Raw genomic sequence first — 15,777 nt, 5'->3', positions numbered from 1 at the left:
GCTGCAGATGTGAGGTATCATTGGCTAGTTAGATGCACACCGTCTATAGCTGACTCTACCAATGCCTAGGGTGAAGGCTTCTTCCCTCCCCTCTCTCTTTGTTCCTTTTTCTCTTCCAGTTCTCTGTTAGCTTCCAATACGATTTGATAGGTCAACTGCGCTCTCTATCTCCTTTCTTTTTGCTGCAACTCCTCGACTGCCAGCGATGGCACGAAAGCAACTCATCTATGAAATCGGTCTATTTAGATCAAGTACCAAAAACAAAGACACACAGTTGAATGTCTCCAACAAACGCTTCAAAATCGATCTCTTTGCTTCCGGCTTCGAAAGCTCATCTACCCTCCTGGCCGAATATCTTCGACACGTTCGACGTCAAGAGCCAGAATGGATACCCGATGAGGCCGAAATAGATGATGATGGGGAGTTTGAAGACCCTCTTGAAGAAATGCATGATTGGGTCTTGCAGCCATTTCTGTCAATCTTCCACGAAATTGCTCCCCTAGACCCGAGCCAAAAGTACACGCTTGACGACTGTCTGTTTGCAGAAGAATTTCACTACACTGTGCAGGTGGTGGAAGAGAAGTTAGTTCCTGTTTATCTCAGTAATACCAAGAGGATGCAAAATGATCTCATCGGGACCTGTTTACCACCCTCCGTCGACTACTCGATTTTTCCTGTCTACCATCCCAAGGAAGTCCAGGTTCCAATTAGTGCAGACTCAGCTGCACTGCCAGGAATACCTCGCAAAGTATTCATTCATGGGCGACCACAGCCTAGCTTCTTTAAGCTAGTCTATTGGGGTGACGCGGGTATTCTCACAAGAGAGATTCTCACTTATTCAAAGATTCACATGGCTAAATTCGATCCCCCGATTCTCACATCACAACTGGAAGGGCTGATCCAGGATGATAATGGGTATGTAATGGGATTGCTTTTATCATACATCGATTGCGGTGGAGCTACACTCAACTGCATTGATGGACATGATCCCAAATATTCCGAGCTTCGACAAAAATGTTTTGATCAGGTTTCCCACACACTTCAACACTTCCATTTACATCATATAATTTGGGGAGATGCGAAGGCGGCCAATGTGCTCATTGACGTCAATGAGGATGCATACCTGATTGATTTTGAAGGAGGTTATACTAAGGGTTGGGTTGAGAAGGAGAAGTCCGACTCGATCGAGGGAGATCTCCAGGGACTTCAGCATAACAAACGACGCCTTTTTGAGTGAATCCTAGATGGCTTTCATTCCGGATGGCTTTCATTCCGAGGCTCATACTGTCGACTCTCGGTGTTACATCCTATAGAGCAGGTTCAGGCCACCGGCCAATACAACTTCATTTACTCTCTTCGTACATCTATCCGTGCACTATAACTATTTGTAGCCTGTATAGGTTGCCTACTTGTGTCTGGTTCCAATGTTAATTTCCCCCCAGATGGCTTTTATAATTACATTAAGGGTTGTTTGAAAAGGATTGCTAGTAAGACACTCATAGGCTCCTATTGAATCCGGAGTCTTAGTCCCTGAATATTTGGGCAATCCAGCTCTATATGTCACACCCACTCACTATCTAGAAATGGATATAGGAGAGGCAGTGGGTGGTAACATAATAGTTAACCTATGGGTAAGACCAGTTTCTCAAAGGTGGTGATTTTCGTTCCTTAGAGTCTACATGTAAATGCGTGCTGGCCTGTTCTGGGTTCTCTCCACCAATGTTGCATTTAAATCAACAATTGCTATCCAAGGTGACTGAAATCTACTCCCAGTGTTCATGCGGTATATCAAATTCCTACGCGAGTTAAGAGGCTTTGGGCTTCTCAGTTGGCATATACCGTTCCAAAGCAATGCAAATACCCTTAGACTGTCCCGAAGGCGCTTCTACATCTTATGACTACAGGCATAATTGTGGTACAGAAAATAGTAAAAATATATGGTTTGACAGGTCTCATTAAACTAACTAACGGCTCATCAAAGTAACGGCTGGTTCTCTGAGGGACCGCCATCAGACTTTGAAGCCTTGCCATGCTTCTTTCGGCGACGCTTCTTTTTGGGTTTTGCGTGGCCGGCGTCGGGGGTTTCGGATTTTGTAACATCGGTCTCAAGGACCGCACCATCGGTATGATGCTCATCGTGGTTGCGATCATGGCCTGGTGCATGGGATTCCCCCTCGGAAGAACTGGTGCAATTTGCATGCAGAACAACTTTCCGGATACCATTGACATCCACGATCTGTTCTGTGATGCTTCCACTGCGCGCCGGTCCGCGGTGGTGGTAAACAAAGCCTGGTGTACCAGACGATTCAACACTGCCTTCATCACTACTAGCCTCCCGCGCCGGCCCAGAACGCGGTTGGTTTTCAGAATCGTCACGTAGAGCAACACTACTAGCCTCCCGCGCCGGCCCAGAACGCGGTTGGTCTTCATGTTCCTCACGAACGGCCTCGGGAATGGAGACTTGGGGAAGGTCCTTGTATTGATGGGCACCGGTGCTTTTGCTTACACTGTCATGCGAAAGCATGGTGCCGTAGCCAAGTTTGAGAGCATGCGCACCGTCTTTCGCGTCTGTTCCAGCGGAGTTGAGCAAGCCCGCACCTATGCCACCTTGGTATGCGGTAGAAGAAGGAAGAAGCTTTTGGGAGTCGGAGGTGCTTTGTCCGGACTCAAAGTCGGTTTGTGCAGAACGGGACGGAGAGGTGCCGTTGCGCTTGATCTTGACGGAATGGTAACGGGTTTGGCGCGGCCTACTGGCCAGGTTGGAAGGACCAAGATGTTTTAGGTGTTCTCGAATCTCATCTGTGGCGCCGACTTGTGTAACCCATTCATTTGCCGAGTCAGAATTCATGTCGGCAGTAGTCTTTCGAAGTTGAAAGCGAGGGAGGGGTGCTTCCACGGAACTGCGGCGGCGAATCAAATCGGAAGGCCTAGGGAAAGATGAGGGTTGTGTGGAATTCACGTCGATCAAGTCGCCATCGGGAATAAGAGAGGCGTTCAAAGGAGGTTCCTCGACGATCTTGCCTTTGGCGACACGAGACTTGGGTGCAGGCGTCATTCGTCGGATGGCTTTGTGGACATCAATAAAGACGTCAGATTCGTCAATGATTTCTTCTCCAATCAGTTCTTCAATGACATCTTCCAGGGTGACAACTCCAAGAGCGCCACGATCCTCGCTAGGATATTCAGATACAAGAACCATATGTGACTTGCCCTCTTGGAAGAAATTCACAATATCGAGACAACTGGTTTCAGGGCGTGTTTCAGGAAGTGTAGCCAGAGCAAACTCACGGACCCGTTTGCAATCTTCCGGGTCGTAGGTAATGAGCATCTTGACAAGGAGCATACCGACAAAATTCATCGGATTCTCAGGAGCGTGGATTGGAATGCGAGAATATCCCTGAGAAAGAATGAGGTCCATTGTGCGTTCATCCAACACAGTGTCTGCAGACATGGTGAAGACATCATCCATCGGTGTCATGATGCTGCCGACTGACTTCTCTTTGAGGTCGAGGACCGCACTGATAATGGTCACTTCATCGGAGTTTAGTTGCTCTCCGGCTTCGCCCAATGTTTTGTGGAGTGTGACGAGTGTTTTCAATCCAGCCTTTTTGTAGATGGTACCATGGTCCTCTCCAAGCAGCCTGTCTAGCAGTTTTGCGATTGGCCAGGCGACTGGAGACATGATGTACATCAAGACCAGGACGCAAGGCGCCATCCAGGCACCGATGGGAAGACCATAACGAACGCAGATAGACTGTGGAACAATCTCGCCGAAGATGACAATCAAAGCAGTGCTTCCTAACACTGCCGGCCAACCACCACCAAGCGTTCGGTCAAGGACAATGGGTAAAGTTTCATTTGTGATCACATTGCTGAGGAGTAGTGTCACAAGAACCCAATGTTTTCCGTGGTTCAAGAGATTGAGAACACTAGTAGCATTTTTCCTCTCGTGCCCTTCGCCGGATGTCTGGATGACTTGGAGGTAAACTTCATCCTGTACGAAACAATCAAGACGTTAGCCTGGCTCATCGGGGAATTTTTTTTTTTAGCCGCATTGGAAAGAGCTAACCTGTCCCATCAGGGCAATCGTAAGACCCGCGAATGCTCCACCGCTCAACACAAGAGCAGCCGAGAATCCCAAATAAAGCCATAAACTTGGATCGCTCGGTTCCTTCCCCAGTTCTGTGTCGGGAGATGACAGAACAAGCCGCGAGAAGACAGGCGCCGCCGTGGTGAAAGGAATTTGCCATATCGCAACGAGCACAAGCTTGGCCAGACTCAGCATCACTGGCCGAGCGGCAAACGAGCGGTATGGTGAATTCATAAGACCGAGAGTCATTAGCGAGACATGCTGCGATGCATATATATAGGGTCGGTCGCGGGGGGTCGGTCGCGCCGGAGAGGGGGGTGAGAGGGGGTGGTCAGATGAGGGATGGAACAGCTAGGAATAGGGGGGGGAAGACAAAGACAACAGCAAGGAAGATAGAGAGGGAGGTGGGGGCGGGTTGAGAACCTATAGGAAGCAGTGTGAGGACAACAACAAAGTGAGCAACCGAGCTGCAGCAGGATGACGAAGACCGGGGGAGGCTAACTAAGACGGGCGGATGGACGCTTATTCAGCGTTGAACCCCATGCCGCTAACCGCCGACGTGATGTCCGCCGCCTCCGCCGTCTGGTAATCCGTCACCTGGCGCTCAAGGTTGCCCACTCTGTCCCGAGTCTGCTGGAGCTCCATGTCTGATGCCAAAGACTGGCAAAAGAGCTCGGAGTTTTGGTTTGCCAGAGCTCGGTTGTTGCCCTCGAGGCCTTCGACCTCCTGGTACATCGCCTCGCCTTGGTCGGCGAGGTCGGACACTGCTTCCTTTAGGTCCCCAATTTCTACCTCAAGGCCCGCCTTCTCCACCGCAAGGTCGCGGTACGAGGACCGTAGTTCCTCGTACTGCTCCTGCAGGGCATGGAATTGCTCCTGCAATTTCTTGCCGGCTCTAATAGCGCCGTCCCTCTCTTGCACGTACTGGACGACCCTGGAGGTTTCGACCTCCATGTCGCCATCCAGTTTCTCCTGCTCTTCCTTACTAGCCTGTAGCTCAGCGGTAATCATGGCATTGGCGGCCAACAACTCCCCCAGCTGCGCTTCCTGGGTGGCGAGTGCATGCTTCAGGGAATTTGTCTCCTGAACAGCTCCTTCGCTCACCTCACGCTGCTGGGACAGCGCGGTCCACATCTCCCCCAACTGCGCTTCCTTGGCGGCGAGTGCGTGCTGTGCCGCTCCCTCGCCCGCCTCACGCTGTTGGGACAGTGCAGCCCGCAGCTCCCCCAGCTGCGCGTCTTTGGCGGCGAGTGCCTGCTTCAGGGAACTTGTCTCCTGAGCCGCTGCCTCGCTCGCCTCATGCTGCTGGGAGAGTGTGGCACGCAGCTCCCCCAGCTGCGCTTCTTTGGTGGCGAGTGCGTGCTGTGCCGCTCCCTCGCCTACCTCACGCTGCTGGGAAAGTGCGGTCTCCGCCTCCGCCTTCGATTCCGCGGTCGCCTTAGTCAATTTCCCCTCGTAGTCGACCTTGACTGCCGTCAGCTCCCCAAGATGGGTCTGCTTCAGCAACTTGACACGCTCCTCATGTTGCTGCTCGGCGTTCACCAAGGCGCTTCTCACAGCCTCCCCCATTTGCTGCTGGGCCAGCTCGTGGGAGATGCCGGAAGTCGCCTGGATCTGCTGGCGGAGGAACGCGTTCTCGTTGCTGAGCGCGGTGGCAGCGTCGTTGAGAGACCGAATCTGGTCAGCCGTGCGGGCCACATAAGCACGGGCCTCGTTCTCGAAGCTGACCATCTTCGACTCCCACGCCGCATTGACAATTGCCACCTGCGCAACGGCAGTGAACTCCTTGTCCGGTCGAGCACGATTCCCCTTTCGCACTCCGTTTTTCTTGGCAGGGGCCCAACGAGTACGTCCCTGCATCCCGCGAACGGGATTTATCTGGGCCAGTCGCTGTAGGTCTTCCAAGTCCTCGAACTTGCGCCGCCACTGGCGGCACTCGACGATGACCTGGTCCTTCACGTACCGGGACTCCTTGATCCCCCGAGAGATGGTTGCCAGTTGAGCGTCCTTGTTCCGGACCTCCTTGTCATGGCGGTTTTTCTCCATCTCCCGGGCTTTCTCGGAGTCACGCACTCGTGCCTCCGTGCCACGGAGCTGCTGCTCCAAAATCCCCACCTGCGCTCTCAGTGTCGAAATTCTCTTCATCTCGGCCTCGGTGGCCGAGATGGCCTTGGTGGCGGGGGTGTCGTTGGTCGGTGTTGGTTCAACGACCGACACTGCTGCAGCTTGCAGCAGTCGGAACAACCACCCACGGGAGCTACTCAACGTTAGTCTTAATGGTCTTTTGGGCGAGTGTTTGAGTGAGTGTTTGGGATGTGACTTGGGATGTGACTTGGGATGTGACTTGGGATGTGACTTGGGATGTGACTTGGGATGTGACTTGGGATAGGCTTGGGATGGGACTTGGGTAAGGCAGTGATGGACTTGGGATGGGCGTGGGATGGGTCTTGGGCAAGGCAGTGATGGCAACTCTTTTGATGCCATGAGACATGACCCAGAGGCTGGCCATACGGAGGGGACATATGAAGGATGAGGCTTCCAAACTTACCTGCTCATGCAGCATCCCGCTGCCACCAAGGCAACGAGAAAGACGACGATGGTTCCAACAAGTTGGAAAAGATCAGTGTGCCAGTATGCGGCCATGGCCGCAAGAAGCACGAAAAACACGACGCGAGAAACAGCCATTGTTGTTGTTGGTAATAATGGGGTTCTTGCGATAAATGTGTGAGAGGGAAGAGAGAGAGAGGAGAAAGAGAAAACAAAAACGAGGGTTGGGTTTTATAGGCAGGCCTACGCGGTGTCCTTCCTACGCGTTCCTTCCTCAATTGAACGACTGCCCATTCAAACGGACCCTGCCCAGGCAACCCACTCCAAACAATGGATTGCCACAATAGCCATCAATGGCCATCAATAGGCTCCCAACACAATACCATCTACATTGTGGCCTATTGTCTATTGTGGGTCTTTAAGCTCAATAGGTTAAGCTTTGCGGCCCGTGTAGATCACATACATGAACCAATGGAACCATTGTCTTGACACCAGAAAGCACAAAGCTTGCCAACCTTGGGATACGGTCGTTCTTAGCAATTGAACCAGGGATATCTTGACTAGCAAGTGTTTACTTCATTTAGATGGATTCTTCTCAAGACCTGCTCGTCAACCGTCTCTCCCAAGCCCGGTCCTTAGTTACATGTAGATATCCACCTGAACTATGAATATTTCGAACAAACTGCTCGGTTTGAATGCCGTAAGTGTTTTTGCTCGGTCTCCCTTAGAGGAGAAGCAGGTGCCTGAACTGAGCAAACTGTAGCCGTAGCGTGTGGCAGCATAGGATCCGGAGCTACGAAGTAAATCCTTGTTGAGCGAGAAGACTCTCTCTTTGATAGAACCATCTACGGCCTTGGGTATTTTGTCTGACAGGCAGCTGATAGATAGGGCAGCAAAGTTGATACTGAAATAAGCAGTTGATAGAAAAGTATCGAGGTAGAAAGTCATTGGGACTCTACTGTGAAATAGCCTATCTTCTTCTCTTCCCGTACCCTCTAGCTCCAAGCCACGGGCAATGGCTCTTGTGTTCTCTTAAGAGGCTGTTCTGGAAACTTCGACAACGAGAGAGGTCTCTGAAAATGGCACTCCCCTGACTAGCTCCTCCACCGATACCTTGTGTGTGTTCTCGGTGACATTCACGCATAAAGTTTCCAATGTAGAGGCTGGTAAGTTGATTGAGCGAATACTGTGTAGGCCATCCAGTTAGCAACTCCATTATAGAACAAGCAACACCAAACTTACAGACATGGCTTAGAACGTATGCCACGACTAGCGTGCTTCAGTGTGTATGTATCATTACGTCTCGGTGAATTGAATGGCAAGTCACCCGGAGTTGTGCCTCTCTCGTAAGGAGTCCTTCCTCGTGTAGGATTCTCTGTGATTCTGGGGTAGGCTCTCTAGAAAGTTCACGGGGTGGGTTTTCAACGATATCCCATAACGTCTGATCTATCTCCTATATATTCTTTCGTTAGACATGCTCATTTTAAACTCGATAATAGAGACCTATCTCCTGGTCATCAAGGAAAGAACTTGGTACTCCCTCATTGTCCGAATCACTTGACGCTATGTCTGTACCAAAGACATATTGAGTGGGCAAGGGATCCTCAACCGATTGCATTACCGCTTCAGCTGTGTCCCCCTGTTCTATGGGTATTTCTGGGTGGCTTGGAGTGGGTGCTTGCTCCTCTGAATTGAACTTTCAACTATCCTATAGCTTTGAGTCTAGGGAGAATAAAAGGGTTAGTTGTGATGAGGACGCAGCCCGGGACTTTATCGTAAGCAACACCAGAAGCTTTTAAATCACCAAGACTTACGCCGATAGACTGGGCCTCCAGGACCGCTCCAATAGTCTGTCTCACTGACTGTTGAAAATGCCCTGAATGCCATGTTCGTCCCCGAACCACACCTTCACACGGTTGAGTCGCCTGGATCTGCTGGCAGAGGTACGCGTTTTCGTTGCTAAGCGCGGTGGCAGCATCGCGAAGAGACTGAAGCTAGTCAGCTGTGTGGGTCACATAGTCTCGGTCTCTGTCTCGAGCTTGACCAGCTTCGACTCTCACGCCGTATTGTGAGTCGCCACCTGCGCAATGGCAGTGAATTGCTTGTCCAGTCGACCACGATTCCCCTTCCGAACTCCGTATTTCTTGGCCAAGGACCAAAGAGCACGGATCAGCGCTGACTTTCGTCAAACTCCCTTATGACCGCAGCGACTTGGTACCAGTTATAGGCACCCAATCCTTGCATGACATAATTATTACGAGCCTGTAACCACCGTGTAGGCATCTGTGCTAAGAAGGAGTCTGTGTCGCTCCGTTTGAGAATCAAGCGACGGCTATGCTTTGGTATACCAGGTGAGTCTGGCTGTAACGGAGAATGCGAGGAAGATTGTTTCATCGTACCAAGACAGAGCAGGAGGTCCACCATGTACTTGAGCTTGGAGCGAGTGATTGTAGGATGATGATCACGTCCAATCAGGTAGGGGTAAATGAGATGGTCACGACTTCGAGAGATTTTGGTGCTCCTCCGCCAGCAACGCCCGTATCGGTTTTAATACGCCCTAGGCAGTATATCGCCAATTAGTGCTATTATAAGGGCCAGCACTGTAGATGACGTATAGATTGATCGGAGTGGTTTGTAGACCGTGGAAAGGCGAGATATCCGTGGGAAGGTCGGCTAGCACTTGGTTGTTATATTCAACCCGAAAGGGAGGTGAGAGTAGAGTGAGGAATAACTGAGAAAATAGTAAGGATCAAGTGAGAGAAGAGTGAGGAATATGCTCAGAAGTAGATAAGGTAGAAACCAATTGATGCTCGATCTTGTTTACCGGGCTGTGATTCTTCCCTCGGCGGTTTATATGGTGGCCCGTCGACTTATCGAACAGATTCAGCATAAAATTGCGACACGGCACGATAGAAGCAAACTACATGAACTTATTCTTCTATCAACAGTCAGTTCCTCGAAATTTGATCAAGCGCTGAATGCAAAATTAGATTATGTTTATTATGATTCTATGTCCGTCCTGCCACATATATTTCGTGCGGTGCAACGCCAATACAAAATTCCCAATATGTCAAGATTTCGTCTCGCCACCATTGACATTCTTCCAAGAGCCGGCGTAATGGTGTTCAACGAGATAAGGCCCTCTGTCCCCCGGGAAGCCAGCCTGTCTAGAGGAAAAGGCCGCATTAGGCAACACGAGCACGTCCTGAAATAGGGTGGGTTCTTTGATGTTGGTTATATTCGCCCGGCCGAAAGGAACGCCCATTTCCTTCTCCAGATTCTGCAATAGAGCAATAGTCATGGCCTGTGGACCCGTAACTTCCACCACATCGCTGATCATCGTCATGTTAAGTTGCGCAATGGTCACATTGTACTGCGCAGCAGATGCCTTCAGTCTATCGATGATATATTTCATGACCGCCACGATATGGCTTGTCTTAGGTTTTGTCATGATCGTCCAACTCGAGAACTGGAACCCGTCGAATTCCAAACCGACGACGACATTTGTTTTGTTTTGAAATTGTTCAGGGATCCAAGTATAAATTGGTATGTGACATGTCACGTCAAGATCGCTCCAAATTCCTCCGTCGGCGTATAAGATCAATTGACGAAGGAGATCGGCTTTTAGGATTGGGACCGGAAGTGAGAGATAGAGATCAAGGACCTCTGGGTAGTCGGCAAAATGCTCACGAACGTACTCGTCTGCACTGTCGTCCGTGAGAATCTCATGTCGTAGACGTGGATTCACATCTAGCCAACTGTTGATATCTCTCTGGCGGTCGTCTTGGATTTTGGTTGAACCGGCCTTTTGCCAGAGCTTGAATGGGATCGAGGACTGCGCGTGATGACCATGGGAATTCGCGATTGGCAGGTAGCTTGGTATTTGGGGTTCTGATATTGGCTCCATATCTTTAATGGGAAGCTCCGGTGGACTTGACGGTATGATACCGACATCTGAGGCGACAGTAACATTTTCTTCGCTGCAGACACAAGATTCACGAGGTGCATGAGTAAGAACAATGCTTAATGGTTGTTTTCCCAGGTCCGATGCGATCCAGAAAAATGAACAAATGAACAATAGCAGCAAACCGAGTAGGTAGTGAAGCCGTCCCATCTCGAAGGTGGCGAAAACTTTTGGGGGAAAACGAACAAAGATAAGACTTTCAAAAAGGGATCTGCCAACTTTCAGGGAAACGCCGTCTCTTTGTGAGAAAGATCCTTCGAGGGCCCACAAAAGCTTGGCCTCGACTTTGTGAAGCCTTCTTATGCATTATATATCAGGAAAATCAGTGTATATACATACGTAAGGGATAGCAAGAGTCCCATCTGATACTTTGTAAAGCGAATCTCCTTTTTTAGCCAAAAATACGTTATTTTCATCTCGTAGGAATCATTCAAGCTATTAAACGGGCGGCATTGGCTGACTTCATTGTGGACATCGACCAAGTGTCGATTAAGGGTCTCAGATTTGGGGCTCTAATTGGTCCAATCATCGACTCCAGTTTAACCCGTGTATGGCGTCAAATTTCCCACGTACATCGGAATGTCTTATAGTATATATAGTACTTCATGTCTCGGATATATGGATAGGTGTTCTATAAATGGATCTTGTAGGATTTGTATAAATCTTGATTTTGCAATTTGCGTACTTTAGATGGTACAATATACGAGATATTTGAAAGAATACAAGGCATGTTCAGATTCATACTAGAAAGATGAGATATATATCTGGCGTGCGTGTGGGCAAACCAAGTGATACGTCGTCGCAGCACCGCCGAAGTGGCCGCTTAGTCAGCTTCGATGACGTCCACCGGGTTCCCGGGCCCCAGGGGTTTTCGAAGACCCCGAGTCAACTCTGGATTTTGGAAGATTGCACCTTTCACTCTTAACAATCATGGCTTCAAGAATTGGCTCTCAGATGTTCCGTGCCCTCGGCGCTGCTCCACGGGCTTCGTGGTCTGCGCAGGTGCCTCGTGCGCCCGGTTTCAGCCGCCTCTACTCGGCTAAGGTGGAACAGCCGCATCTGCGCTTGGGCTCAATTGGTACAGTCTCAACAGGATTGCATTGCCAAGATACCAGCTAACACAAGATAGCCCCAAACTTCAAGGCATTGACTACTCAGGGCGAGATTGACTTCCACGAGTTCATCGGTGATAAGTGGACCATCCTCTTTTCACACCCTGCAGACTTCACGCCCGTATTTCTCACCAACATGCTCCACGAAGACACTGAACTAACACGGAATTAGGTGTGTACCACCGAATTAGGCGCCTTCGCCCGGCTTCAGCATGAGTTCGACGCACGTGGTGTCAAGATGATCGGATTGGTGAGTGCCATTTACAACTCCCACAGAGCTTTAGCTGATGCGCCTATTCTCTTCAGAGTGCCAACGAGCTCGGTTCCCACGACCAGTGGATCAAGGACATTAACGAAGTCGGCTCGACTCAAGTCAAGTTCCCAATCATCGCCGACGCCGAGCGCAAAGTTGCCTTCCTGTACGACATGATCGACGAGGATAGCATTGGGCAGAAAGAAGTTGCGTTTACTATTCGCTCCGTGTTTATTATCGACCCGAGCAAGAAGATCCGCCTGACCATGATGTATCCCGCCTCCACCGGCCGAAACTCTGCTGAGGTCCTGCGAGTCATCGACTCCCTGCAGACCGGTGATAAGAAGGGTGTAACTACCCCGATCGACTGGAACGTCGGTGATGATGTCATCGTGCCTCCCTCTGTGAGTACCGCGGATGCCAAGAAGAAGTTTGGTGAAGTTCGCGAGGTCAAGCCTTACCTGCGCTACACCAAGATCTAAAGACGTGGATATGTATAACAACGAATGAAATTGAACAACTACCATTTCAATGGCGATCAAGCGGGCCAGTGTCACGTGCTCTATTTACAGTAATCTTGGAATATCTCGATGAATTATTGACCGAATGTCGCTGGAGAAAAGGGGGTGCTGGGTTGCATATTTGATCACTGAAACCCCTGACACTATGCAGCCTATCAGCATTCGGGTTTATTGTCAGGCAGCCCTCGCGCATGCTAGTGAATTCACTAGTAGACTAGTCACGAGTCGATCCTTGAAAAATCGTGACAAGTCTTCAGTATTCACTGCACTGCCAAGTGCAATATCAACGGGTTCCCATGACGATCCTCCTCGAATCCAGCAAAGATCATCCACGCGTCCACGCGTGAACATACATTTCCCCGAGACATGCACGCGGGCGTTGCTCCTTCCCACATAGTTCCTCCGTCTGTAGTTCTCTTATAGCCCCTGGCGATCCTGTCTGTTTGGAATCCTCCGGATTCGAATTTGGAAATAATGCACTCGTTCTCTTGACTGGCCAATATACGATCTTTTCTTACATTCTTTTGTTTATAGCGAATCCGTCGCCATGGCTCCTTGGGTACATCTAACTCTAGTCTCTCTTTTGACCCCGCTTCTCCTAGCTTCCCCAGTACCAGACGAATTCGAATCTACTACCCACCTACACGAGAGAGCAGCAGAAGGCTATGAATCACCTCCATACTATCCCACACCCCCGGGAGGCTGGATCCCCGAGTGGAGTGAAGCCTACTCCAAGGCGCATATTCTCGTCAGCAATATGACGCTAGCCGAGAAAGTCAATCTGACGACAGGCACTGGCTTCTTCATGGGACCCTGTGTAGGACAGACAGGCAGCGTGCCTCGCCTGGGTGTGCCTAACTTGTGCCTCCAAGACAGCCCTCTGGGAGTCCGCAACTCGGACCACAACACTGCCTTCCCGCCTGGTATCACGGTTGGTGCAACCTTTAACAAAGAGCTCATGTATGAGCGAGGTGTTGGGCTCGGCGAGGAGGCTCGCGGCAAGGGGGTCAACGTGCTCCTGGGACCATCCGTGGGAACACTGGGACGCAAGCCACGCGGTGGACGGAACTGGGAAGGCTTCGGTGCTGATCCCGTTCTGCAGGCTTTTGGAGGTGCCCAGACTATAAAGGGTATGCAGAGTACTGGCGCTATCGCGGCTATCAAGCATTACATCGGTAATGAGCAGGAAATGCACCGCATGGGTAGTGTTCTTACCCAGGGGTATTCGTCTAATATTGATGATCGCACATTGCATGAACTGTACCTCTGGCCTTTTGCCGAGGGTGTTCGTGCGGGCGTTGGGTCCTTGATGACAGCTTATTCCGATGTGAGTCACCCCAGTTCCTGTTTTTTGTGTGCTGCTGACATCTGATAGGTCAATAGCTCTTCGTGCTCTCAGAACAGCAAGTTGGTTAATGGGATTCTCAAGGATGAGCTTGGCTTCCAAGGATTTGTCATGACGGATTGGTTGGGTCATTACTCTGGCGTTGCGTCTGCCATAGCTGGTTTGGATATGTCCATGCCTGGCGATGGAGCTGTTCCTTTGCTCGGGGATTCATACTGGGGTCATGAGCTGTCGCGTTCAGTTTTGAATGGCAGTGTTCCCGTCGACCGTCTCAACGATATGGTATGTGGTCCTCTATGTGGGATGTCCCATGTCTAATATACGGGTCTAGGTCCAACGCATCGTCGCTACTTGGTATAAATACGGACAGGATAAGGACTATCCCTTGCCAAACTTCTCGACCAACACCCAGGATAAGGAGGGCCTGCTTTACCCCGGTGCTCTATTTTCTCCATCTGGTGTCGTTAACCAGTTTGTCGATGTGAGAGGAGATCACAACATCACCGCGAGAGCCGTCGCACGGGAAGCAATTACCTTGCTGAAGAACGATATGGACATTCTTCCTCTGCGCAGCAATGATTCTCTCAAGGTATTCGGCACAGACGCAGGTGGAAATCCAGACGGTCTCAACTCATGCGCCGACCAAGGATGCAACAAAGGCGTGTTGACTATGGGCTGGGGCAGTGGCACAGCCAGACTACCCTATTTGATCACACCGCAAGAGGCAATCTCTAATATCACTAATAATGCCGAGTTCCACATCACCGACAACTTCCCCTCGGACGTTACCGCCAACGCCAACGACATCGCTCTCGTCTTCATCAGTGCCGATTCAGGCGAAAACTATATCACAGTCGAAGGGAACCCGGGAGATCGAACCGAAGCTGGACTCAATGCTTGGCACAATGGTGACGATCTCGTCAAAGCAGCAGCAGAGAAGTTTTTCAATGTAGTCGTGATTGTCCACACCGTCGGGCCCATCCTGATGGAAGAGTGGATCGATCTCAAGTCCGTGAAAGCAGTGATCGTGGCACATCTCCCCGGACAAGAAGCCGGCAACTCCCTTACCGATATCCTGTTTGGCGACTATAGTCCAAGCGGCCACATGCCATACACCATTCCCCGCAGCGAAGATAATTACCCGGATAGCGTGGGCTTGATCAGTCAACCATTCGGTCAGATCCAGGATACCTACACTGAGGGGCTATACATCGACTACCGCCACTTCATTAAGGCCAATATCACACCTCGGTACGCATTCGGGCACGGTCTCTCCTACACCACCTTCAACTTTTCCCAGCCTTCGCTGTCAACAAAAACCCCGCTAGACTCAGCCTACCCAGCTGCACGACCCACAAAGCCGCCAACCCTCTCCTACAACACTAGCATTCCGGACGCGTCGGAAGTCGCCTGGTCGTCTACCAGCTTCACCCGCATCTGGCGCTACCTCTACCCCTACCTTTCCAACCCGCGGTCAATCACTGCCACGAATACATACCCCTACCCGGATGGCTACAGCACCGAGCCGCATGCAGTTCCCCGGGCCGGAGGTGGCGAGGGGGAAATCCCGCTCTCTTCGAGACTGTATTTTCGGTCCAGTTGGAGGTCCAGAATACGGGTAAGCGAGCCGGTAAGGCGGTCGCCCAGCTATATGTTGAGCTTCCGCCTGGTCTGGGATTGGACACGCCGGCCTTGCAGCTCCGGCAGTTTGAAAAGACAAAGGAGCTTGCGCCTGGTCAGAGTGAGACGGTTACGCTGGATATTACCCGGAAGGATGTTAGTGTTTGGGACGTTGTGGTGCAGGATTGGAAGGCTCCTGTCAATGGACAGGGCATTAAGTTCTGGGTTGGGAATAGTGTTGCTGATCTGCCTGTTCTCTGTGTGGTCGGTGGACAGTGTTCGACTCAGTGAGTGAGTGTTGATGCTTTACTGTGAATTGTTGACT

General features: G+C 50.7%; 7 protein-coding genes across 7 annotated transcripts; 3 read left to right on the top strand and 4 right to left on the bottom strand.

Moving 5' to 3' along the window:
• Window positions 1–205: 205 nt before the first annotated feature.
• N7518_004669 (uncharacterized protein) lies at window positions 206–1,237 on the top strand (the record flags this gene model as incomplete). The annotated part of the gene is made up of 1 exon (XM_057185596.1): window positions 206–1,237. The coding sequence occupies one exon, from the start codon at window positions 206–208 to the stop codon at window positions 1,235–1,237; it is 1,032 nt and encodes a 343-aa protein (XP_057042366.1).
• Window positions 1,238–1,975: 738 nt separating this feature from the next.
• N7518_004668 (putative DUF21 and CBS domain protein (Mam3)) lies at window positions 1,976–4,339 on the bottom strand (the record flags this gene model as incomplete). Its single annotated transcript, XM_057185595.1, has 2 exons — window positions 1,976–3,994; window positions 4,070–4,339. The coding sequence occupies 2 exons, from the start codon at window positions 4,337–4,339 to the stop codon at window positions 1,976–1,978; spliced, it is 2,289 nt and encodes a 762-aa protein (XP_057042365.1).
• A 273-nt stretch (window positions 4,340–4,612) lies between these two features.
• On the bottom strand, window positions 4,613–6,775 carry N7518_004667 (uncharacterized protein; the record flags this gene model as incomplete). The annotated part of the gene is made up of 2 exons (XM_057185594.1): window positions 4,613–6,347; window positions 6,639–6,775. The coding sequence occupies 2 exons, from the start codon at window positions 6,773–6,775 to the stop codon at window positions 4,613–4,615; spliced, it is 1,872 nt and encodes a 623-aa protein (XP_057042364.1).
• Window positions 6,776–8,281: 1,506 nt separating this feature from the next.
• On the bottom strand, window positions 8,282–8,814 carry N7518_004666 (uncharacterized protein; the record flags this gene model as incomplete). Its single annotated transcript, XM_057185593.1, has 3 exons — window positions 8,282–8,323; window positions 8,452–8,631; window positions 8,653–8,814. Coding segments are annotated over 3 exons (384 nt in total), but the record flags the coding sequence as incomplete, so codon positions are not given.
• Window positions 8,815–9,707: 893 nt separating this feature from the next.
• Window positions 9,708–10,751, bottom strand: N7518_004665 (glycosyltransferase family 32 protein; the record flags this gene model as incomplete). Its single annotated transcript, XM_057185592.1, has 1 exon — window positions 9,708–10,751. One exon carries the CDS (start codon window positions 10,749–10,751, stop codon window positions 9,708–9,710), a length of 1,044 nt encoding a protein of 347 aa, XP_057042362.1.
• Window positions 10,752–11,531: 780 nt separating this feature from the next.
• On the top strand, window positions 11,532–12,448 carry N7518_004664 (peroxiredoxin; the record flags this gene model as incomplete). The annotated part of the gene is made up of 4 exons (XM_057185591.1): window positions 11,532–11,679; window positions 11,731–11,834; window positions 11,886–11,963; window positions 12,020–12,448. The coding sequence occupies 4 exons, from the start codon at window positions 11,532–11,534 to the stop codon at window positions 12,446–12,448; spliced, it is 759 nt and encodes a 252-aa protein (XP_057042361.1).
• Window positions 12,449–13,034: 586 nt separating this feature from the next.
• On the top strand, window positions 13,035–15,743 carry N7518_004663 (beta-glucosidase; the record flags this gene model as incomplete). Its single annotated transcript, XM_057185590.1, has 4 exons — window positions 13,035–13,814; window positions 13,863–14,114; window positions 14,164–15,366; window positions 15,432–15,743. 4 exons carry the CDS (start codon window positions 13,035–13,037, stop codon window positions 15,741–15,743), a joined length of 2,547 nt encoding a protein of 848 aa, XP_057042360.1.
• Window positions 15,744–15,777: the final 34 nt, after the last annotated feature.

Source organism: Penicillium psychrosexuale, assembly GCF_028828465.1.
Source record: "Penicillium psychrosexuale strain IBT 29551 chromosome Unknown utg000003l, whole genome shotgun sequence".
Classification (NCBI taxonomy): Eukaryota; Fungi; Ascomycota; class Eurotiomycetes; order Eurotiales; family Aspergillaceae; genus Penicillium; species Penicillium psychrosexuale.
Note: the sequence above shows the minus strand (reverse complement) of the source record. Positions and strands in the feature narration are given on the sequence as shown.